The 23,970-nt window shown below is 39.0% G+C and overlaps 3 protein-coding genes across 5 annotated transcripts in view; 1 reads left to right on the plus strand and 2 right to left on the minus strand.

The window, feature by feature from the left end:
• Positions 1–216: 216 nt before the first annotated feature.
• Positions 217–4,437, minus strand: LOC122768989 (embigin-like). Its single transcript, XM_044025234.1, has 9 exons — positions 4,303–4,437; positions 3,662–3,739; positions 3,260–3,443; positions 2,902–2,984; positions 2,660–2,796; positions 2,207–2,368; positions 1,831–1,948; positions 1,687–1,720; positions 217–854 (listed from the first exon to the last, which is right to left on the minus strand). Exons 1-9 carry the CDS (start codon positions 4,373–4,375, stop codon positions 794–796), a joined length of 930 nt encoding a protein of 309 aa, XP_043881169.1. The 5' UTR covers positions 4,376–4,437; the 3' UTR covers positions 217–793.
• A 1,827-nt stretch (positions 4,438–6,264) lies between these two features.
• Positions 6,265–16,799, minus strand: malt1 (MALT paracaspase 1). 2 transcript variants are annotated; one of them, XM_044027101.1, is made up of 17 exons: positions 16,555–16,799; positions 15,683–15,849; positions 15,080–15,201; positions 14,128–14,275; positions 13,863–14,041; positions 12,966–13,062; positions 12,805–12,852; positions 12,099–12,122; positions 11,959–12,003; positions 11,058–11,261; positions 10,767–10,944; positions 10,126–10,197; positions 9,890–10,017; positions 9,032–9,181; positions 8,498–8,655; positions 8,255–8,380; positions 6,265–6,870 (listed from the first exon to the last, which is right to left on the minus strand). In XM_044027101.1, the coding sequence occupies exons 1-17, from the start codon at positions 16,701–16,703 to the stop codon at positions 6,388–6,390; spliced, it is 2,478 nt and encodes an 825-aa protein (XP_043883036.1). In that variant the 5' UTR covers positions 16,704–16,799; the 3' UTR covers positions 6,265–6,387. The 2 variants fall into 2 exon arrangements, with proteins under 2 accessions (XP_043883036.1, XP_043883037.1); XM_044027102.1 differs by lacking the exon at positions 12,805–12,852.
• A 719-nt stretch (positions 16,800–17,518) lies between these two features.
• msh3 (mutS homolog 3 (E. coli)) overlaps positions 17,519–23,970 on the plus strand; it is a 35,386-nt gene continuing 28,934 nt past the window's right edge. The window contains exons 1-8 of one of the 2 annotated variants that reach the window (XM_044026561.1): positions 17,519–17,722; positions 18,301–18,424; positions 19,275–19,558; positions 20,120–20,341; positions 20,801–20,917; positions 21,192–21,309; positions 21,417–21,556; positions 22,672–22,838. In XM_044026561.1, the coding sequence (XP_043882496.1) occupies positions 17,609–17,722; positions 18,301–18,424; positions 19,275–19,558; positions 20,120–20,341; positions 20,801–20,917; positions 21,192–21,309; positions 21,417–21,556; positions 22,672–22,838 (1,286 nt within the window). In that variant the 5' untranslated portion in view covers positions 17,519–17,608. The remainder of the gene's footprint in view (positions 17,723–18,300; positions 18,425–19,274; positions 19,559–20,119; positions 20,342–20,800; positions 20,918–21,191; positions 21,310–21,416; positions 21,557–22,671; positions 22,839–23,970) is intronic. The other variant, XM_044026562.1, reaches the window with a different exon arrangement.

The following is a 23,970-nucleotide window of genomic DNA, read 5'->3' on the forward strand; positions in this document are numbered from 1 at the left end:
TTTAGGTTTGTTTTAGGTCTTTTACAGTTGTAATACAATTCAACCACCAACATATTTTCACTTATGCTGTTCGCTTCAGTCAAAATAACTTGTTTTAAAATTGAGCAAATAGCAAAAATGCCTTGTACACCTTTTTTTTTCCCTCGTACAATTGTTCTGAACATCTGTAAACACAGGAAGTACGCAGCACAGCGCCTGAAACAAACCCAGTGACAGTGATTTGTATCGTTTTAATCTTCTTCTTTACATAAATAGTGAAACACTGAATCACAATTCGGAGGAAAATATATCCCTTCTGATCATCTTCTGATTACAAGTTACATTACATGGAAACTATATATAATATAAATATCTGCATATGTGATGATTTATCTTGATATGACATGTCATTAAAGTAATATAAATATCATGTGACACATTGCTAGCACACGTTAAATGCTCTTTGAGAGGTTAAGGCACACATGCATAAATAATAAGTGAAGACGTTATACTTTAGCTTGAACTGAGTGACAAAGGCAGTGTAAAGGTGTGAAGCAGGTTTCTCTTCAGGAACGTGAGGTTATGTAACAGTTACAACTCAAAAAGTTTTTTTTTCCCTTATAAGTGTCGCAGCACCACTAAAGAAAACATCACATATTGAGTGGGTGATTATTAAGTGAAGGTTATTGCTTTGATTTATCATGAGTGACAAATTCACAACTTGTTTGTTTTAATATTACTAAGCTCTTACATTCACATTTGAGAATGAGGGAAAAAAAACAAGCAGAAAGTTCTGGACTGCAGCGTTTTGTCTTTAAACTTTGCGCTGTCTCGTTGACGAGCTTTCCTCGGGTCCGTTATTGTCTCCAGGCGTCCTGATGAAGACAAAAAACAAAACACATGAATATACTTAATCACACTTAACCCTTTAACACAGAGTGTATCACAGACGACACGTTTGCTCAAGCGCACTTTGCATTACCGCAATTACAACTTTTATCTTTTTTTTAGACATTGAGTGAAAGACTCAAGCAAATGTTATTTTAAATATGTTTTATACTGTTCAAATTTAACATGCAACATCTGGTGTGCATGTACAACTACAGTGTTGCCAGATTTTAAAAGTTATTCTGGGAAAATGGGCACAAAGCACTTACTCACAGGACATTTTCTGGACATTTTGAGGCTTAAGTGTTAAAGGGTTAAAGTATTAGAGCTGCAAAGATTATTTTGCATAATCGATTGATCTGATCAGTGTTTGTCAAACGTGGAAATAATGAGGTTCTCAAATTTCTTGTTTTGTCCACAAACCAAAATGATTCCGTTATCTGGAGCAAAGAAAAGAGACAATATTCACATTTCAGTAGCAGAAACTGATTAGGCTCAATCAGCTTTGTGTGAACTCATCTGGCAACAGTTGAAATGTAGTGGATGGTTGTTTATATTTGAAGTTAAAGATGATTTTCCACAGTTGGGCAATTTATACAGAAATCTTAACAATGCCTTGTAGCTGTAATGTAAAATAAAAGTTAATCAATTATTGGACACAAGGGCAAGATGGAGGCAGATGATCTGCTGTGGCGACCCCTAAAGGGAGGAGTTGAAAGATGATTTATTACTCCTTTAACAGCATTGATTAAGCCTAGTATAAGTCTTTTATCAGGTAGTCACAGTGGAAAATGTTAGCACCAGGCCCGTAGTACTCACGGTGTGTTGGTTTGGTCAGCATTTGTCTCATTTCCTGTGAGTAAAACACATCATTTCAAATTTCAAATTCATATTTTTTTCCCTAAACACAGCATGCTGACAAAAACAAGAGCGTCTGTGTGTGAACTTTGGACGAATTACTACCTCCTGCAGAGTTTTTCTTGGACTGGCTTTTCTCGTAGATCAGAATAGCAGCGACCAGGACAATCACCTCGACAATGATGGCTATAAAGGGCTTCAGAGGCTCCAGGAAGGTGATGACCTTCAGCAGTGGTGGCAAACAGACAAAACAATTCACCATGACAAAAGAAAATCGAGTTAGAGGACCACTGTCAACAAAATGTTGCATTTATGTAATGTTCTGTATTATAAGAGATGATATGTAGCTGAAATATTATACCTGTAAAGCCGAGTATTACTATACATAGCCTATTGTTAATTAGAAACACTCAAGTAAAGTACAAGAACCACAATATAAAAGTAAGTGATCATATATAATGGGTGTCTTTGCACAACACACCTTCAGTTCCACATGGCCCATCGTGGTGCTGACGGCGTAAACCCCTTCACAGTAATAAAAGCCGGAGTCTCCCTCTGTCAGTTTGTGCACCACCAGCTTGGTCACCCACTCATGATTTTTGATTTCATACTTTTGAGGCTCTGCAGCGTAGAAAATCTGCTCCTACAGGACAAAAGCATCCTGCATTTTTTTTACTTCACACCTTAATAATTTAGTGGTCGTATGTACTTAGGGCTGTACTTTGCAGAACAGACAATATGCTTCATCTTAGGGTTATAATAAAGAAAATGCAGTTTACTTCTCCTTACCAGGAGGACAAATATGACTTTTGAAAGTATAACGATTCATAAACAAGCTGTTTTGTACACACTACTTTGGCATTTGAAACTTAAAAGGGGGATTATTTAAGAAGTAGTCACCTACATACAGTACATCTCACTTCCTGTCACTCACTTTATCCGTGCCATTTGCCTTGTACCAGTTCCAGGACGCGGGCTTTGGTTTCTTTTCATCCATTTTACACTTGACCACCACAGAATCTCCCACATAGCTGACGATGGGCTTATCTCGCACCTCACCAATCTGTGGTCCTGCAGGAAGAAAAACGACAATTACCTTCAACCCCCTGCCTTTTAAACATTGTAGAGTAAATACTGATAATCATTATGAATGAGAAGTGAGGAGGTGATGTGCACCTGCCAAAAGAAAATCTGCTTTAGCTTCATCTCCAAACGAGCACGAATAACTCCCAAGGTTTTCCTTGCTGACAATTTTGAACCTGTGAAGTAAAATAACGTATAATACAGAATGTTGGTCTGTTTGAAATGCACAATGGTTCTATCGTACCCAACTGTTCAAATATTATATAATTTAACCAAAGTAATTACTTTTTAGATTACGTGAAGAGTACTTTTAAGGTTTTGAGGCTGCTTAGTGGTAAAAAAAAAAAAAGAATAATGTTTAACTGGTAAACAAAAAGTATTGTGAAATATTTTTGTTGTGATCAGACAACATAGCACACATTTTCTGAAGCAAAGTGATTAATCCACTCACACTTGTCTGAGGGTATACTTGTCATTTTCCAGCTGCACCGTGACGCGGATGCTCTGCATCTCCTCCCCGTCTTTCCTCCAGTAACCGGTGATGTTTGGACTTTTGTTCTCATTGCCGCTCCAGATGCACTCGAGTGCAAGGTCGACGGGGTTCAGCAGCTCAACTTTCTCCGTGTGACTTTCGCCTGTGGGTGGAGATCGCGGATGCTGTCGTGAACGTTTCTCCGTTCGGGAGAGTGTGATCACATTTCTTGCTCTCTGCCATAACACACACTGTATGTCATCAAAATGATGATGTGTGCTGTGAAATGTGCTAATGTAAACACATCAAGTTGGGATGGAAAAGAAGTAGACTTATTAAATGTAAAATAGAAGTGATGGATTGATGCCTGTAAACATTTACCTTTAAGGACAACGCGTCTTATATCTGATGGCAGGGGACTGATGGGATCCAGCGATGGAGACGTTGGGCTCGGTGTCTCTGACAGGAAAGGTCATATTCATTCATGTGCATGTCTTTATGTACCAGTGGTCGGATTAGATTGGATTAGATTACACTTTATTGGAAAATGTACTTTGTCTCCACAGTAACGAGACTGGCCAACAACATTATTATGATGATCCTTATCCTGTCATGAATTGTGAGCATAGATCCATAGATGTTTTCCACTGTTCTGTGCTGGTGGCTGCTGCTGAAGGAGCTGCTCAAAGCCCATTAAAAACATGTAATATAAAACCAGGCTAAAAAAAAAAAGGAGGTTGTTTGTTCATACATAATTAATGATTCTTGGTTCAAATTGTGAGTTTTAAAGTCCCATCCCAAATGCTGTCTCGGGGCATTATGTTCAGGCCGATGTGAGAAAAAGATAAAGACAAGAAAACGACAACCTCCTGCAACTTTAAAACTAAATCATTTATCACAGTATTTCCAAATCTATGACATTTCTTCTCCTCCTCACAAGGTGCTGCAGGACATTTAGAGGCAAAGGAAAGAAGCAGGTCAAAGCTTTAACAACACCACCATGCAGTGAAAATATCATTTACTTGTATTGATGTGTCCACAGGAGGCAAGGAGCAGGACGAGCTGGAAAAAGAGTTTCCCCCATGAGGCGGACATGATTTCTATCCCTCTGTCCTCTCTCACCAGCTCTATCTCTCTCTCTGTTCTCTGACCACTGCATCGTTTCACCTCTCAGCCCCTCCTCTCTCTCAGCAGCACGAGTGACGCAGCTGTGATGTCACCCTGCAGCCTGTGGGTGCCTGACTGACTCCATTTATTATTCAGTCACACGAGGTTCATTTCTTGATGCTGTGCTGCGGTGTTTTGTCTCCTGCAGGCTCGTGCATTCATGTTAAAACAAACGCTCTGTGTGTGTGACAGGAATATTGCTTACATTTCAGCCTGGATGCTATCGCGTTGTTCTCCCCCTGCAAGGTGCTGTTACGTGATAGTGTCTGCGTCAGCTGAAGGTCACGCAAACTGCCTGCCCATATGAAAACAGCCAGGAGTAGAAATTGGCTAAAAACTTAAGTGTGTGCAGTACATACCATAATGATTCACTTTTAAAATGTTGCGTGTTGTGTATACATACCGAACCAGCTTAATGTACACAACTAGAATTAACGCCCCATGGTTGTTTGCCTCCACCAAGGTTGTTTTTTTTTTTTGTTTTTTAAATCTTTATCCAGGGACAAATTGAAAGAACACAATCATGAATTCAGAGGTTATGAATTTTCAAGGTCACAGTGACCTTAGCTACCAGAATCTATTACCATCATCCCTAACTCCAAGTGAGTATTTACGCCAACATTTACAGTGACGTCACTGAGTTTAGGTCCCACGTTATGCTTACCACTCAGTTTACAGGGATTTGTCCATTTCTGTTTCATGACTTCATTCTCTATGCTTAGTATTGACTGTAGGAGCCAGTATTGAGTTTGTTTAGTTTAAATGATTAATGCAGGATTACTTGTTAACAGTGTCATTTGTGTACAGTTTAAGTAGTTAACCTTTGGCCATAAGCCTTTGAGTAAATATTCTTAGAAGAATTATTCTTACTCTCGCCTTTGCAGCAAAAAGACCCAGGTTTGTGACCTGGCCTTGCAAAAACATGCAATAGGTTGTTGACCATAGGTGTGAATGTGAGAGTGAATGGTTGTTTGTCTCTATGTGGCCCTGCAATGGACTGGTGAGTGGAAATAAATATGCAATGTTTTCAATGTTTTGCCCTGGTGATTGAGGGATTAGAACAGTAACCTACAGGCCCATAGGAACCTGCCGACAGCTAACGACTTTGGGTGGCTTTGGCATTAAGTTTACATTTACCACAACATTGACCTGGTGTGTATAGGTAAAAACCAGAATTCCCATCACGTGCTGCAGGTTTTGGCTGTTTCTGCGTGAACTAAAGTGAACTCTGCTTCAGATCTCTGCAGGAATGTCACTGGGTGTATCTTAGAAAGTTTCGGGGTTGAGTGAGGAGAAGACACAGATTAATTAAGTCCATGGCTAAACACAGTTATGAAAGTAATCTGGGCAATGCTGCTGAGGACATGGTCCCTGCTAGAGAGGAAGAGTTTTCACTGCCATCTTGAGGGGAGAGTTACTAACACACTGAGCCATCAAAACAAAAGTTTAATATACAACTCCTAGAGTGCTTTCATTGTGTGGTATTAATATTTGGTTATAAATACATCTATCTCCTCAGGTTTATTATGGCCCCAGCACTGACTTTATAATTGTGTTCAGATTATTATGACTTTCTCTCTTTAAATAATTGAAATTCATTTGACAAGACTCAGGGACCATGACACTGTGGATTATTAGTATTGTTGCTTTTCTGTTTGGGTTAAATCGGATATCCGTCATGAACTACAACTTCATTAATTACACTTCATCAGTTTACTAAAAATACACTTTTTTTATTTCTCCAAATATGTATTTTCAAAATGTAAATCTGTAGACTAATGTCAGTATACAGCATGTTGACACAGGTAATGCATAACGTTCTAAAAATCTATATTTTTAAAGTTACTACTGTTACAGTTACAAGAAGAGCAGCAGTGAATCAGCTTTATCAGACATTTACACACGGAAACCCAGCGACGGCAGCAGCTGTTTCACTGGTGCTAAAGCTGCAGACTGTTGATGAAAGCAGTCTGCAGCTCGTTGATGTCGTCACTGGCCTCTATAGGGATGCTGTGCCTGCCCGGTGAGCTCGACAGCTCCCCACCTGAGTTGTGCATCTGCTCATTGTGACACTGGTTGAGGTTTTCATAGAAGGAGTCTTCACAGCCTCCCACTGCGCCCTGGAGACGCTCGTAGGTGTCCAGGTAGTTTTGCTGTGGGGAGAGGCGGCTGGGGTCCTGGGCCTGGTGAGGCCCGTGATGTAGGTGGAGGAAGTGTTCAGACCTGGGACTTTGACAGGGGCTGTGGGACGGGCTGTGGGGCATCATACAGGTCCTTAGGCAGCTATTCCTCCGCATGGCACGGTGCAGGTCCAGTCGGGCGATCAGTGGCTTCCCAATGTTGATGCTCTTGGTCCAATGAACAGGATCATCGTCCATGGCTGAGAACGTGCCCTGAAGGCACACGGTGAACACAAGCTCCTCCTGTTGTATAAGGGAGGAAACAGTACTTCATTTCTTTTATGATTCAGAATCAATTATCATGTTAAATGCTAAAAGATGTGCACAATCATCTTAGTCTTCCGGTTTGAACAAATGGAGCTCGCGAATTAGGATGGAAGAAAAAGTTAGCCAACGGTGGGTGACTGCTGATTGCAAAAAGAAGAAAGGTTTGAATGAAAGTCTGTGGGCTTACTTCTCACTAGAATTATAAAGTCAGCAAAGATTTTCCTAAGAAGTTAAAGGTCTCAATCACTTGTTTGAGTTCTCATTCAATAGCACCTGATGTCAATTGAGTAAATTATTGTCCTATTTAGAGGAAAACAGTCAATAAATCACGGCACATAAGTAGACAACGGTGTGATTGACAGCCTGGTTGCAGGTGACATCTGGGAATTTCCACTTGCAAAAACTGTCATGACACCAGTCAAATTGCAAATCCTGAGGCTTCATACAGGAGTGTAGTTTACAACCAGAAGACTATGCTTGTCGTAGAAAAAGAAATACATTCATTCTCTACAAGATTTTGTAGATTACATTGTGTACATACAGCAAGCACTTTGTCACAGTAATATGTAGAACAGAATATAACTTTATAGTGTAGTATAGCACTGCTGTATAGTATTGTTGGGTATAGTATATAAATATCTGTTTAAATTATGACATTGCTGTCAGTATCACTTGTATCACTGAGAGGATGTTAGTGTGGCAACACAAGCATTCAGCTTTTTCTTCAGCAAGCATTACAGCCTCACAGAGGTGCAAGCATAGCTATAGACTCATTTTTATTTATGTTTCCTTTATAGGACGACAAGTATATACTGTCCACCCCAAGAGAGACAATAAAAGGTCTCTGAGTCTCTGAATACCTGCACATTAAATATGTAATATGTATCTATACATGGACTTGACTTGACTTGGAAAACATTTCAGCATTAAAATATCTGTTGTTATGTAACACTATTAAATTCCATAGAAATCCAAGGTAACGACCATTTAATTTAAATCATGCAGTTTATCCGTCTCCACTATAACTTCTTGGGAATAACAACCCTATGAAACGTCAGGATGTGGAAGGAAAAATTCAGTTCAGTAATGACTTTTTATGTCATTAAAGGATCACAACTACTCATTTGTCATTGCCATTTACTGTGCCTTCTGCTGCCAATGTTCTCCCTGGAAAGCACAACATACAGGAGAACCGAGCAGACTGCATCCAGACGTCATTAAACTAGGTCTCTTGTTATTATTTGATTGAGAGACCCCTGGTGGCAGTACATTTACATTTAAGCATTTGGCAGTAATTACATGCATATGAAAATGATTTGCTTGTTCAGTGTCTATGCTAAATGACTGGTGGAGTCTTTACCCTGAGCTTCTGCAGTGAGCTGAGTCTGGTGTAGAGACAGTGCTGTGGCAGGGTGCTGGACAGGAAGTAGATCCCCGTCTCTTCTGGGGTCTCTCTGTTCATCTCTTTGGGATCCACATCAAGCTCCTGCAATAAGGAAAGCAATCAGGTTGCATGCAGAGCACACAGTCACATTCCCTTCTCCTTGTTGACCCCTTTAAAAATTCATCTTGTATAATCTATACTTCATGACGGTATACTGACCTGTGAGAAGTCTGTGACATGAGCCTGGCAGAAGGACATGTCTTCAGGTTTCTTTACGATGTGTGTGTAAATGACGAGCACGTTGGAGAACTCTGCAGCGAAGCCCAACTTGATCTGAGCCCCGCAGTCAAAGATGAGACTCATGCTCTCAGGAAGCTCTACGACAATGTAGAAAAACAAGGACAGCACTTCAGTTCACTACAACTGCCATAACAAGTGATCTAGACCAGTGACTCAAAACACCACAATGGAGGCTTCATTTCTGACAGTTGTGTTATGACTTATAACTACCAGGAAGAAACAATCAAAAATGACCAGATTTAATGTAACCTTACTCCCAGAAAACCTACTTGTTTCTCATCCTTTGTGTGAGCATGTGTGCATAATGGGAGACAGCCTTGTGTGCGTCATCACCAACATTTGAATAAGTGTACGGTGCCGAGTATGTAAATAGTGGCTCCTCCGTGCTGTGATATCAAACAAGATAACAGACATTTTCAAAATGCAATAGAGAGTTTTGTGTTTCAAACTCACCATGAGCCTTAGCCCACTGGCGACTGGGACCAAGAGTGAGGTCAACGCTGTCACTGGGCAGGATGGGATCGGTCAGAGCTCTCCTCTCGGACAGGCTGCTGCGAATCTCCAGAGCCTGCTTCCCCCTCGTAGCATCAAATTGTCCCATGTCTAGTTTAACACACAGGAGCTGATGTTGTTGAAGGCATTTTATTCACTTATGTTAACTATTAATTAATAGCAAATGCCTCTTACAGCAGCCTCAAAAGTAGATACCTTTATCCCAACTAAACAGAGCATTTTCTATTGATGATAACTTGTCATAGTACGGTAATGTGATTTTCTCATTTTATATCAGAAGTGATGCCTAAGTTACAAAAAGTACAATTTTATTTGTTTGTACACATACTTTATCTTTATTTAAATGCACAATTCCTGCCACTAGGGGGTCTTAAATTAAATAATAATAATAGGAGACCGAGTTTGGTAATGTCAGGAAGCAGCATGGGATCATGTGAATTGTTCTTCTGCTGCCAAAGTGTTCATGCATTACAGGGAGAACTTGGACGGCAGAATGATCAGCAAACAGCAATTTGTAGTCGCGATCAATTAGTTACAAATACACACATTAACATTTAAAAAAACACTGGCTAACTAGTAGTAACAAATAAAAGCAGATGACGTCAATACAAGGTGATCAAAACTTAGAGTCAATAGAAATACGGATTTCTATGGATTAAAAGAACATTGGAAACAATTTGACTCAAGTTGAAATACACTTTTCAACAAAATATTTAAAAATAGTCTCTTTGTTTTAATATTTACATGCAAAAAATATTACATATTACATCCTTAGAAGAGTCTCTGTGCCTCTCTTACCTTCAGCAACTCTGTCCAGCACCACTGTGATCTTCTCATCATCGAGCAGTCGCTTCTTCAGAAACTTGACGAATACGCCGTTGGTGAAACCACTGGAGCTCAGCTCAAATGCTTCTGCATCTTGGCACCTGTGCAGCCCAATGAAGGATAAAAACATCTGTATTATTTGTCTGTTTTTTTAAGGCAAAGGTGTATACAATTATTCATGAATGGAAAAATTGGTAATGTGAACTTGCGTTGCATATCCAAAGACTATGTTGGCCGTGACCCTCAGGACAATATTTGTAGCGCTGTCATCATGAATGTTCCTAGAGAATGTAAGCATTTATGAGACAAATGTCCAACAGCACTATAATGCTCAAAGAAAGAAAAAAAGAAAAATCCTGTTTAATCAAATTTCACAAATACAATAGTTTCCAACAGCCCATGATGACGTCATTCAGAGGTCTTGCTACTTGTGGCCAACACTTCACAGCCCACAAAAATAAAATGAACCATCACGTCTCATCAAATCTTCACATTTGTGAAACAGGAAGCAGCAGATATTTTGCATTCCTGCTTAAAACTTATGAAAATGATTATTTAATAAATGAAAAAGGTGCTTATAACATCAACAATCGAAGTAAACTGGAGAGTTGATTTTTTTATTGCAAGAAATTCACACCTATGTTTTATTAGATTTATTTATTTATTTCCTGCATTAATCTCAAACTAATGACATTTTAACTGTGTGTCTTTTTTTAGCAGCTTCTCAGTGGTATCTGGACATGGTATGTCTAAAGAATTTGACATACCATGTGCCACACACATGACTTCTTTTATTGACAATTTGATTGAGAAGTAATAAGAGGAATAGCCCACTGATTTCAGCACTCACCTCTTCCTGCACATGTCCAGCAGAAAAACATTGAGGCCTGTCTCTTTCTCTTGCATCAGTTTGAGGATGCTCTGCACACACAAACAGTTTGCTGAGCGATATGGGTTTGGTGCATCTACCGGCACCATGAAACTGTTGCCGTAGTTCTCATATCCATGACCAGCATAGTACAGCAGACCTGAAGAAGACGGTGCTCATTTCAGTTCACTAGTTAAATAACAGAAATTCATATTCTAAAAACTTTATGACAGAAAGGGAGTCACACAAATAAAAATTACAATCCCAACATACCATAGACGCCCTTGTGAAGGAGCAACAGGAACTCATCGACAGCGTTCCTCATTTCTGACTCAGTGAGGTCCAGCAAAGAGACCACCTTAAAGTTCAGCTGCCGCAGGAGGTTGGTAAGGTCGTACACGTCCACCATCGCAGCTTTGAGCTGTGGGTGGTTCTTGTAGGACAGATTGCCGATCAGCAGGGCCACTTTGTCAGTTGCTGAGAGTGGACATGCATATAAATTGAATAAATCTAAAGAGTGCAGTGTTTACTGCTGTACAGTTTGCTGCAAAGTGTAAAAATTCAAGCAACAATTATCTTTCATATGATTCTAGCTTTAACGCCATGATCAAAAATGACCATATAGTATATTTTTTCTTTATCTGTGATGGCGGAAGGCAAAGATTGAGCATAGAACTATTAAACTATTAAAACTATTAATTTTGTAGAAAATGGAACCCCCCATGAGTTCATAATGGTTGTTGCTAACAGCACAAAATCAGGTAGTGGTGATAAAATCAAACAAAGTAATGTATACAGGAAGGAAGTGGGTCATAGTGCACTGAGTATCAAGCACAGCTACTATAACAGCTATTCTGATGTCTTATAATACCTTAAGCTTTACAATGTAAACCAACCTGTTCTGTGTCACCTTTATTATTACTTATCACCTATTTCCTGTCATTATTATCTGGTGTTAAAGATTTTTCCCTCCAATTTATCTGTTAAAACATACGTTACAAGAAAGCAGGTTAAAGGTTTCACATCCTTATTTTAGCAACCACAACATCAGTCATGAGAGAACGATGGCAGACACACCAACGTACAGCGTAACACTGGCGTTAGTAAACATGCAAAAAAAAAAAACATCGAAAATTACAATCTTATTTTCATATTTCACTTGAAAGACATGTACCATAAAGTTGCTCTGGAATGCTATTCAGGAAAAAATCACTGGAACCTACAGTAAACACACAGCAGAGGGTCATACAGTTAGTACAAGTGAAATGTGTCCATAGATATGCATAAACACATCACAAGCACAGTTGGACTTACCTCCTCCAATGGCATAAACATCATCTAGGAAGTGAAAATAAAACACATGATGAGCTACTTAAGAGACGTTTTCTATTTCAGCGGAAAAAATGACCAAAGAAAAAGTAAACCTTACACCAACGGCATCTGACATCAACTCGAGTAAAACCAGCATTATTAATCTGTCCTGACTGTCAATGAATCCCATGAATGGCCAATTTGTTTGTCTGTAAAGTCGGACTTTCCTTCTCCAACTGCTGCAGCCTTTAGTTAATCAGTTCCTTCTATCTACGTATTAGTGACACAATCACTATGTTACTAATACATATACAAAAGGCTCTGCACAGAGCTGGGAACTTCTTTTCTTGATTTATATTGTCAGATGACAATGGAATAAGCTTTACTTGGTTTGCTACACAGACAGTTATACAGATTAGTATCAGCCTAACAGGATTAGTTCAGTATTGGTTTAGGTCTTTTCACGGAATTTGTTAACCCTAACCCAAGTTGATTGAAAAAGAAATTAGTCAAATCAAAACTCATGCACGTGAAACCTGAAGATCAAACGCTGTGAAGATGTGCTGGTTAGTCTTTATGTAATAATAATAATAATAATAATGATAATAATGTGGATCATAACAAAGTTAGGATTAACATGATTAGCATGCAGCTAATTGTTATTTGATTGCCATTTAATACACCACGCCCCAGGCTTTTTCAACTCTACCTTCAGAGCACTCCATTGCCCCTGAAACCTGGACAGATATCCTTGGTGCTTTTAGTCAAGAACAAAGCAAACAATCACTCAGACATGATGACTGTGAAGCTGCTTTTACTGAGCTGTTACAAAAAACGATTTAAGAATAAATAAATAAATTTGTGACATACCTACAACAACTTCAACCTCATTGGTCCACATTCTCTCGGTGCTGCCGCTGATCTCACAACGATACCTGCCGTGGTCATCCTGCATCACGTGAGGAATCTGAAATGTACAGACACATGACAGTAGGGCACCTAATTTACTTACTTCCTTATGCCCTTCACCCCTAGCTGAGTATAAGCCATCAACATTACTCATACATCTGGGTTATTTTCTCTGCCTCTCTCCACCTGATTCCCTGTTTATTTCAGTTCCACATCATGGTCTACTCTCCAGAGGTTTGTGGGCCGTCCCCTCTTGCTTTTCTCTTGCGGGTTCCAGGCTAGAGTTTTCTTTTTTAGTTTTTTAGTTTTCTTACAGTGTGTCAAACAGTATCTGCTCACAAACTGTCTCTTGTCCCGCCCTTAGCACCAGCTCATGGTTATTGATTTTTTCTGACTGCCTGATGTAAAATATGTGCCCCAGACAGGTGTTCATAAAGGTCTGTTTTGGTTTATCTCCAGGTCTATGAACCATAAAGTAGGGCTGACTTGATGATGGAGTTGAGGATACTCATTTTTGTGGCTATGCAGATGTTTGTGAATGTCTAAATGTTCTTAAGCGCGACAAAGGTTGCTCGTGCTTTGCCAATGCTAGCCTTGACGTCAAGATCGTGCCCCCCTTTCGGCCAACTACAACACTACGCGGTTATATAATGAGCTCAACCTCCCTAATTAACTCTCTTCCTAATGTGACGAGAGTGTGAGCAAAGGTGTCGATCTTCAGGTTTTAATTTTTCCCTCTTGCTATTTTTAAGCCCTGTCTTTAAAGCACCTTTTTTTCTCCTAATAAAAGTTTTATGAGGTGACGCTTATAAACATCGTTATGTTGCAACTCAACATAAAAATCAGAACTTTCCTCACCACGAGTTTCCTCTTTGTGGCGTTGGGGACTGGGACTCCATTTCTGTGCCACTGATATCGAGGGATTGGCCGCCCCACGGCTCCACACTCCAAATGGAGGGCGTCCCCCATATATAGCTTCTGGGACTGAGGCTGGGTCACCAACTTCAGCCGACCCTCTAAGGAATGATAACTCTGTCCTGATGCCATGAGGAGACGTAGCATTATCACTTTATTGTTTAGAATAATATGTAAACCAACAACAACAGCTGCAGCAGTATCTTACCATGATTTGTGTTTACATTTAGAACATCCACCTGAGCCCACTGACTGAATTCAAACATCTCTCCACAGTTGACCCTGCAGATATAATGGCCGATGTCCTTGACATGGACTGGACTTATCACCAGGTCTGGAGACATGCTGTTTGGTACCTGAGATTATGCAAAATGTGAAAAATCAGTTTACCAATATAAAAATATCATCTCCTTATGCTCATTAGCTCCTTGAAAGTTCTCTGGTATCCTGGTGTCACTGAACATGCAGACAAAATAAAGTGATGTAATGCTCCTTTTTAGTATTGTAAATGGCCAGCTTTAAAGAAAACTAGGTTAAAATGATCTAATCATTCTTTTTATCTAAAGTATTTTATGTGTTTATGGTAAATTTGATAAAAATAAGCATTTTGTTATTTTTTGGTTGGATCAAAGAATGACAGAGACATGTTTCTCGACTTGGAAATGCTCAGGGAGTGGCTCATTTCTGTGTACGCACAAGCATATTGTGCTTCTGATCTTTATCTCAGCTCCTTTCTGTGTTGAAATACAATACGGTCAGGAAAATAAAAGTTTCTTTGAGTATCTGAGCAGATAGAGAAGAACTACTGAAGAGGATTTCAAGCCCGAACCTGTTACTCTGGAACTTTGCAACAGTTTGTGACTCATTGTTTTTTCTCCTTGAAATTTCCTTCAAAAACTGAGAAGGGCAACAAATACACTTAATCGATACTGATGTACAGTGAAACCAGTTACAGACTAAATACAAAAGCAGAAAGGTATACATTATATTTGAGGTCATTTGCTGTTTGTCAAACACTAATTAACATTTCTACTATCATGACATTTTATGGACTAATTAATTAATTAGTTTATCTTGAAAGAAAATAAATGATTAAGAAGTAATTGTCAGTTGCCAGCCCAATATGATGCAAAAAAATGTGTGTTTGTGTTGTAGCTCACCTCCTCTTTACCTTTGAACCACTGGTAATGAACCGGAGATTTGCCCACAGCGTGGCAGCTGAGCCGCAGATTGTGTCCAGAGAGGAGCGCCAGAGATTGAGGTTGGATGAGAATCTGCAAGGCTGAAGATTGAGGAGAACTTTAGTGCGATAAATTTGTAATCTGCCTTACACAGTTAAAATGTGAAATATCTATAGCAGATATATACTGCTTCTTTGTGAGGCTAATTTATTTCATTTAGTGTTTAAAAGGCAATAATATACCCACTCGTGGGTTTTAATGTTTTCTTTTTCAAAACCACCATCTAATTGTGTTGCAATGACTGTACACTTATTTAAGCAAATTATTGCTCTTTAAAAGCCATATATGTGAATGAAAATATATTATTTCCAAGACATATTATTGTAGGATCCTACAAACAAATTCGCTCAATTTTAATTATAAACATTTGTTGCATCGGAAATTTTGATTTAAGATGCAATAATCAGATTGGAACATCACACTTCGCTTTTAAGCTAAAAATATAACACAAAGAAAAGACATGCCAATCATTTCTGGATGGTTGACAACATAATAACAGCCATGGGGGCGGGTCTACTGTACATGATGGTTTCAGGCATTGCACAGCCTCGGAGTTTCCCAGAGTTTGGAGGTAGTCCATCAGGTGACCCGTGGTGCAGCCTCGCTCTCCCATCAGCTTCAGGAGCATCCGGCTCGGGCTGCCCTCCAGCTGCAACACCTTCAGAGAGCACATCTCCATGTCCTGAGAACTGGAGAGGAATGACTCAGATATGAAAATAAAACACGAAACTTGTAGGTAAATAGAAATAAATTCACAGAAAGATACTGACACAGCAATATGGCTTAAATAAGGCTTAAATATCAAAAAATGCAGGACAAAATAGTAACACATTAAATGGCTGCAGCCTCTCATGTGTAACTGTTAATATGAATTTAATTATTCATTTATGGTTACAAGTTGTAAAAAACAAAGCATACACACAAATGTGTGAATATGTAAGTGACAAAATGAATCGTACACATTTAGACATCCATTTCAAACAATATGCTCAAACACAATCAATAAACAAAAAAGGAATGACCTCTCCTATACAATCCATTAAATGTAAATCAGGCATAAACATGTGTTTGATGAAATCTAGGAACTCATCGCAAGCTCTATATCTCTTGTCTGATATTTTAAAGACAAAATTAGTTAAAACTCAAATGGAGAAAATAATTAGGAGATTAAGTAATATAGAAAATAAGTGTTAGTAGTGTCAGCCATAGTTTTATTAACTTGGAGTAATGAATTCCAGATCCTGTAAGCAGGTGGACATGCAGTGCATAATTACAGCATTATTATTGTTGTTGTACTCTCTATTCTATTCTATTCTATTCTATTCTATTCTATTCTATACTTATTGGTAAGCAATCACTGCACAGGCTTTAGTCAGGGTGATTTTTTAACGCACCTGACTTTAAACCGTCTCTCGTTACCGACTATCTCTCCGAGTTTTCGCCATCCTCTGTCACTGGACTTGTCCAACACCTCACAGAGTTTCTTCACGACCGCCTCCTTTAACAAATTGATCTTCGTGGACCTGTCCACGCAATCCGACATGGTATAGCCAGCAAGACGCGTCCACCACGGTCGACTTCAGTGTCTTTCTATCTTTCTTTCTCAGTTGATAAGTGTCAAAAAGAAAAAAAAGTCTACTTCCTGGAAAAGGCGATAGAAGTGATACTGACACGCCCACTGCACCGACCGGCGGTCTACCTTTGCCAAAGATTGTCTATTTGTCAAGATGATACCCTACACTGTTGTAAATGTAAATGACGTCCCTTGAGATGTCGAGGGAGACGTGGCCAAGATTGTTCACCATAAAACAAGTTACAAAAGCATACGACACATAAAATAAAATAAAAAAAAGAAATAATAATAATAATAGTTTAGTGTAGTGTACTAGTTTAAAATAGACAAAGACGATACATACACAACACTAATTCCCCCCCCCACCCAACTACAGATTGCACACTTCAGTTGAAGCATCTTGATCACAGAGGAAAATAACATTTTGAAAAAAATGAAAGGTTCTTGTTTACAGTACATGCTATATCATGTAAGAGTATGTGATATACATGATGCTAGTCAGCATTCTTAAACTTTTCTAAACATCGTTGAAAGGTTTTGTGGAGTCATGTGTGTGATAAAAAAGTGTTTTTAAAATGAAATATCTTCAACTGTCAATACACATTATTACATTATTAATACACAAAAAATTACATGTACTATTGTCACCATAAATCAAAAACAAGCCGTCGATCTTAATGTCAAGCCCGCGAGTTTAATTTTGAAACATGAAACCGGAACTTCCTGTGCGTTCCGATTGAATAAAGTATGACTCTCTTTGCGTCATTTACGCGCCGGTGCGATCACAACACATGCGCCGCCTGCATGTTTTGAAAAAGAGCCACAACATCAAGAGCTGATACTCCTTCTGTTTCATCGTTTCACCGAAAATCAGTATGCCAAAGTCTGTGAAGAAATGCAGCAGCCGGCAGACTTCCGTGAGCGAGTACTTCACCAAAATGAGTGGGATTAATCACAATCCTGCTCCACAGCAGCTTTCAAGAAGCAAGGTGAGAAGTTCAGTCAGTGAATGCAACACAAATACACACACACACTGGAAAAGTATTTGGCTGATGCATTCGACACAACAGAGCTAACCAAGTAACTTTTATATTGTATTACTGTGTTTGCAGTTTTAAGTGGCCACTGTAAGAGCTTTTTATTTACCCTGATCTCCTGGTCTCCATATTCTGGTCTGTGTGGGATTTATTATCACCATCAAAGTGCTGTGAACATAAAACACACACACACACACACACACATTTGCGCTTCATTCATAGTGAGGACCCTCATAGACATAATGCACTCCCTAGCCCCTTTCTCTAATGTTAATCATCACAACTAACCTTTACCCTCACCCTAACCTAAACCAAATTCTAACCCTAACCCTAAAACCAGGTCCTAATCCCCAAAAAGCCCTTTAAATAAGTGAGGAACAGCCAATATGTCCCCGCTCTGTATGGTTTATATGATTTTTGGCCCTCAAAGCCACAAATACAAATCACACACACACACACACACACACACACACACACACACACACACACACACACACACACACTGATCCTCAGTTGCTCTTCTCCTGCAGCAGAAACATAAGTCAGTGGATGATTTCGAGCGGCCAAGAAAGCGAGCAAAACTATCTTTGCAAGATCAGCAGCAGGAGAGAGATTTGGACTGTGAGCCCACTGGAGCCTCTCCGAGCACAAAAGGTGGGTTTGTGTGTGTGTGTCACCCACACGTGACCTTTTTACAAACAACATCGCTTTGTAAATTTGAGCATGATTTTTTGGAAAATATGGGATACTGCAATGACAATATTTATTTATTTTTAGTTAACCTTTATCTTACCAGGAAGTCCCTTTATCGAGGGTGACCTGGCCATGAGGCACACTGGTACAATAAAAGGGCAAACCGAATAAAAGAAAACGTACATACACCTATGACATCATAAAATCACATCAAGCAATTTCCTCAATTCAGTTCTGACCCTTGGGACAGACCGTGAGAGAATATCCTGGAAATGAAGCCAATAGGATTCAGAGCTACTGTGAATGGTGAAAGTCATCAGGTAGGAGGGGAGAAGACATAATAAAACAAAAAGCACTGTGAAAGACTGTGTCCAGACAGTGGAGAGCTGAAGATACTGCATTCATGTAAATGGTGTCCCCATAATCCACCACACTCAGGAAAGCTGTTGGTACAAGCTTTTGTCTGGCGTCGGTCTTCAAACAGGAATCGTGGCTATAAAAAAAAGCATAGCAGAGCTTTAAACTTTTTGAACCAAATGGGGTGTAAAAGACAGTTTATCATCAATCCAGATGCCCAAATATTTGTAAGATGATACTTGCGATCAAGTCTACAGTGTTTTGTTCAGGTTTGCCTCTAACCTAGACCCAGACAGTGAGTAGCAAATGCATTATTTCCATTCCAAAAACATGGCTTTACTGTAACAATTGATATTTCAGTTCAGTCACTCACACCAATAACGCTTCTTCAATGTGAATCTGAGTAAAATATTTAATTGGATTGAAAGATTATCTGTTTCTCCTCTGTCTTCAGAGACAAAACCAACATTGAGCGGAGGAGCACGTGGTGTTTGCTCCTCCACTCTGGAGAAACTGAGAGAATTCACCTGCGCAGCTGAGCCCGTGGTGAGGCACGGTGACACCCAGAGCGAGGGAAACAAGGCAGATGGTGCTGGCAGTATAATCTGTGACCAAAGAAGCAATGGCCGACCAGATCAGCAGAACAGCTATAAAAACCAACGTCAAAAGTCGGAAGAGGAGCACGAGGATGAAGAAGTTGAAGGAGGCGAGAGTTCAGGGACGGCTGCTACAAAAGAGGTACCAATATGAATTTTGACTCTCGCCACAGGGGAATTTGCAGGTTTACAACATTACAACAGTTGTAAGTGTGTATTATAAACACCTGGAGATAGAAGAAATGTAGAAATACACTAAAATGAAAATCAAATAAATGATGTATTCAGCATGGGTTTACAGAGTAAACTGTGTAAGGGTTTATTGCATATGAGTGCAATAAGAGAGGGTTTGTAGCTGAAGAAATTCATGGCACAAACATAGAACAGCATTATTATGTCTTCACTGCATAATAAGAACAACGCAGAACTTCAGTAAAGGTAATCTGCTATGAGTACACTAGGGGGCAGTATATATCAATTTACTACTTGACAGAATATTCTCACTAAATTGTAAAGCTCTCTATTAAAATTATTGTTTTGTATTTAATAAAGACTGTTGGCCATTTGATCAACACCTGGGTAATTACCATACAACCAAGTGTTAACCACAAGTAAAAGAAGTAAATGCTTCCTTTGAAAAGATAGTGAGTTATTTGTTTGGGTAAACTGTGTTTAAACATTAATGTGTTTTCTGTCTTTGTAGAATATCTGCTTGTCTCAGTTTGCAATGTCAGGACAAGGAGGCGGGAAAGGAAAAGGTGTAGAGCCGAGTCGTCAGTCTGATGTCAGTGCCTCCTCCAGATGCTCAAAAAGCACATACACTCCCCTGGAGCAGCAGGTCATTGAGCTGAAACAGCAACACAAAGATGCCCTGTTGGCTGTGGAGTGTGGCTACAAGTACAGGTTCTTTGGAGAGGATGCCGAGGTGAGATACAATTAATATATTAAGTAGAGATCGTTCTTCAAGTCATTTCTTGATATGAGGGATTACACTAAAAAACTACTGAATTCATTGCAACCAAGCCTGCTGGAGTGTTTGGTCCTGGGCAGGGAAGAGTCCATTCAATTGTACTATGGATGTGGGTTATTCTTTTAGGATTCTTTTTTTTTTTGTACATTTTTGTACATTTTTTGTGGGATTCAAGATCTTGATTTGAATAAAAATCAAAAGGGCAAGCTGAGTTAATAAGTAGGTGTCATTTTGAATGGGAAACAGCCATTTTTGGAGGACGGAGGCAGATTTAAGTACTATTTTAGTCAAATCTACATGCAGCTTATTTCTAAAATGTAGTTCAGACCGGATAGTTTGCCCAAATTGTATCAGAACTTTGAGCTAGGAGGAGAATTATTAAGTTTTATGCTGCACTTGTGTGCCTGTCAACAGATCGCTGCAAAGGAGCTGAATATCACCTGTCATCAGGATCATAACTTCATGACCTGCAGCATCCCCACACATCGACTCTTCGTTCATGTCAGGCGGTTGGTGTCCCATGGACACAAGGTGAGACATATGTAATAAGCAGATGGTAGATAAAGAATGAATGAATAATATGTATGATATTTACTATGTATTGGAGTGGTCACGATCAGTATTTCACTGAATGACTACGATGGATAAAAACAATTCACAGTTGCTATGCTATCTTCATGCCTAGAAGGTTTGAATAATTAACCACTCTGACTGTTTTATGGAGATCAGACAAAATACACTTCTAATATGGAAAATCAAAAGCCACATTGTCTCTTACCGTCACATTATTGTTTTACATTTCCAGGTTGGTGTGGTAAAGCAGACTGAGACGTCTGCAATGAAGGCCTTAGGGGCGGGCAAGAACACGCTGTTCACTCGGCAGCTCACTGCTCTCTACACCAAGTCCACGCTGGTGGGAGAAGGTATCCTTACACACTGTGAATGGCTCTGCATGTATTAAAACCTTAAAAAACGAAAACAAAAAAAACAGTATGTATGTCTAAAGTTGTGTCCTTGACTTATTATCGAGATGTAAACCCAGTCTGTAGACTTGGGGATGTGGAGGAGGAAGCCACTGGTGACGTGGTGATGGACTCGGCTGACAGCTTCCTGCTGTGTTTGAGTGAGAAATGGGATAAAGTGAAGAAGCAGCTCACTGTTGGACTTGTGGTGAGTATTTGTACTTGTTGACGTGGTCTTCACGTCAATCAAAACAATAACAAAAGACCCGTTCTGATGATGTCAGTAAGCAGCTTGGAATAATGTGAATTGTTTTAGGGCCAAACTGAAGACTTTTTTTAATCTTTCGGAAATAAAGTCATGATATTATGAGTATAAAGTTGGAATATTGTCAGAGTAGAGTCCTAATCTTTGAGGATAATGTCTCAATATTATGAGAATAAAGTCATACTTATTGTTCAAGCAAAATCTCAGATGATCTGCTGCAACCTGCGTCAAGATGAGGAACAGGGAACATTTTGTGAAGATATATTTTGGTTTGGGCTTCATGAATAAGGTGATACTTAATCTTTTGGCACATCAGCACCACGTTATCATCAGCAACTTTGAAAAGATTGTGCAAGAAACGGAGTTTGTTTGGAAGAAAGAGTCACACAGACTTGGAGGAAATCATTTCTTTGTGGAGGAGGAAGTGGCTGGAAGAGGTCGACTGCAAGGATACCGTTGGTCACATCTGTTACAATTTAATAAGAATAATAATAATAATAATAATAACAACAACAATAATAATAATGATAATAATAATACTACATATAATACATACAATTAATACAAATACATATAATTAATACAAAATTAATTTTTTTCCCCATAATATTACAACTTTTTACTTGTAATATTATGACTTGTTTTTCTCAGAAGATTAAGTATTGGTTTTCTTTTCAGTTTGACTCCCGTCATAGTTTCAGGGTTTAAAGGGCAACCATAACATAATGGTCTAATAATGAGTAAGGAAGGGCCTGAATATTCGATTAAGACATTTATTTGTTTGATTATAAAAAGTCAGTCCCATAATGCGATTACTCGTGATTGCAGTGAAAAACAATTCTACTCCAATAACTACCTGAACTACTAATTTTTGGTGCCTCTATTACCTCAAGGTGGCAGCAGCTAGCATTTAATTAGCGGACTGCATTTGTGCAGAAGAGATTCAATTACGATGTGCCTTGAATGCACAATGTAGCCGTACTCTCTGAGCTCAACATCACGTAGACCCCTTTTTTTTAATGTATCTGTTCATCTCATGCTTTTGTTTGTGTATGTAGGCAGTTCAGCCCAGCACAGGAGACGTTTTAGTGGACTGTTTTATTGATGGTCAGTCTCGCTCTGAGCTGGAAGCTCGAATCCTAAAGATCAACCCGGTGGAGATCCTGGTGCAGTCTGACCTCTCTGAGCAAACCCACAGATTCCTACAGAGCTTCAGCAATGCCAGGTAATCTGCTATGAGTCCACTAGGGGGCAGTATATATCCATTTGCGGCTTGACAGAATATTCTCACTGAAATGTGTTGGAGCTTAATCTGGGTCATTCTCAGGGACTGGATTAAGTTGAACCCATGCAGGATAAACAGTGTTATGTCTGGAGTTGACATGGCTTAGTTTGAATGATGAATTGAACCGAAATTTTTATTGTACTCAATGCAAAGACGGTGTTTGTTTGTCGTCACATTAATCGACTAATTGAATTTTTAAAATGCACTTAAACATTGTTTAAACATTAATTTTTTTAAACTTTTTAAATTTTAGGTTGAAAGAAGTAAAGTCTGCTAATATTTCCCAAATTTCTGCTGTAGGAAAGACAGGCAGTGCTAACCAAAGGTGTAGAGTATAGGAATAAAATCATATGTTTACTGTGCAGCTTTTAGAGCTAATGGACAAGATATTCGGTGCAATTGTATCAAAACATCATGGAAAAACACTGTAATATAGAAATGTCCTCCACGTCAAATAGACTTTGGATAAAGTGAAAATGTTCCATGTTAAAAGAAATAGTCGGGTGCTTCCATGATCAGTGTGTTAAGATGGTGTTTATGAGGTAGTTCTTTAACCCATAAAACACAGAGCATTTAGGCTGCTTTATTACATTACTACGTTCAAATGTATATACAGAGGCTACAGAGTGTCTTATATCCTCCTTTTTTCCCATTTCCACCAGCTATATAAAGACACTTGAGCAAACAGTAGTCACAATGTTTTAAAATTGGATTGAATTTGTGAAATTTGGAAATACGAGGACGCTTGGCTCATTTTTATGAACAACATTCAAAAGAAAAAATTATCTATTTTGTGACTTCTGCACGAGTATTTCTTGTTGTTTTTTTTTTCAAATGTGCAACATAAAATGGATCATAACTTTGACCCAACAACACATAAGAACACGAACACAAACACATGTGACCTATAAACACACTACCAGGATGTCCATATAAGGAGCTGTGTATTATTCCCACGGCAATTTACCAAGGGTGCACCTGTGGCACAGACCCGTGCTGTGTTAGTACTAAGGGTTAAAGCTACTTGGTTTATATTTGCTATATATTAATATAGGTAATAATATACAGCTTC

The sequence above is a fragment of the Solea senegalensis genome, linkage group LG5 (genome assembly GCF_019176455.1).
Source record: "Solea senegalensis isolate Sse05_10M linkage group LG5, IFAPA_SoseM_1, whole genome shotgun sequence".
Classification (NCBI taxonomy): Eukaryota; Metazoa; Chordata; class Actinopteri; order Pleuronectiformes; family Soleidae; genus Solea; species Solea senegalensis.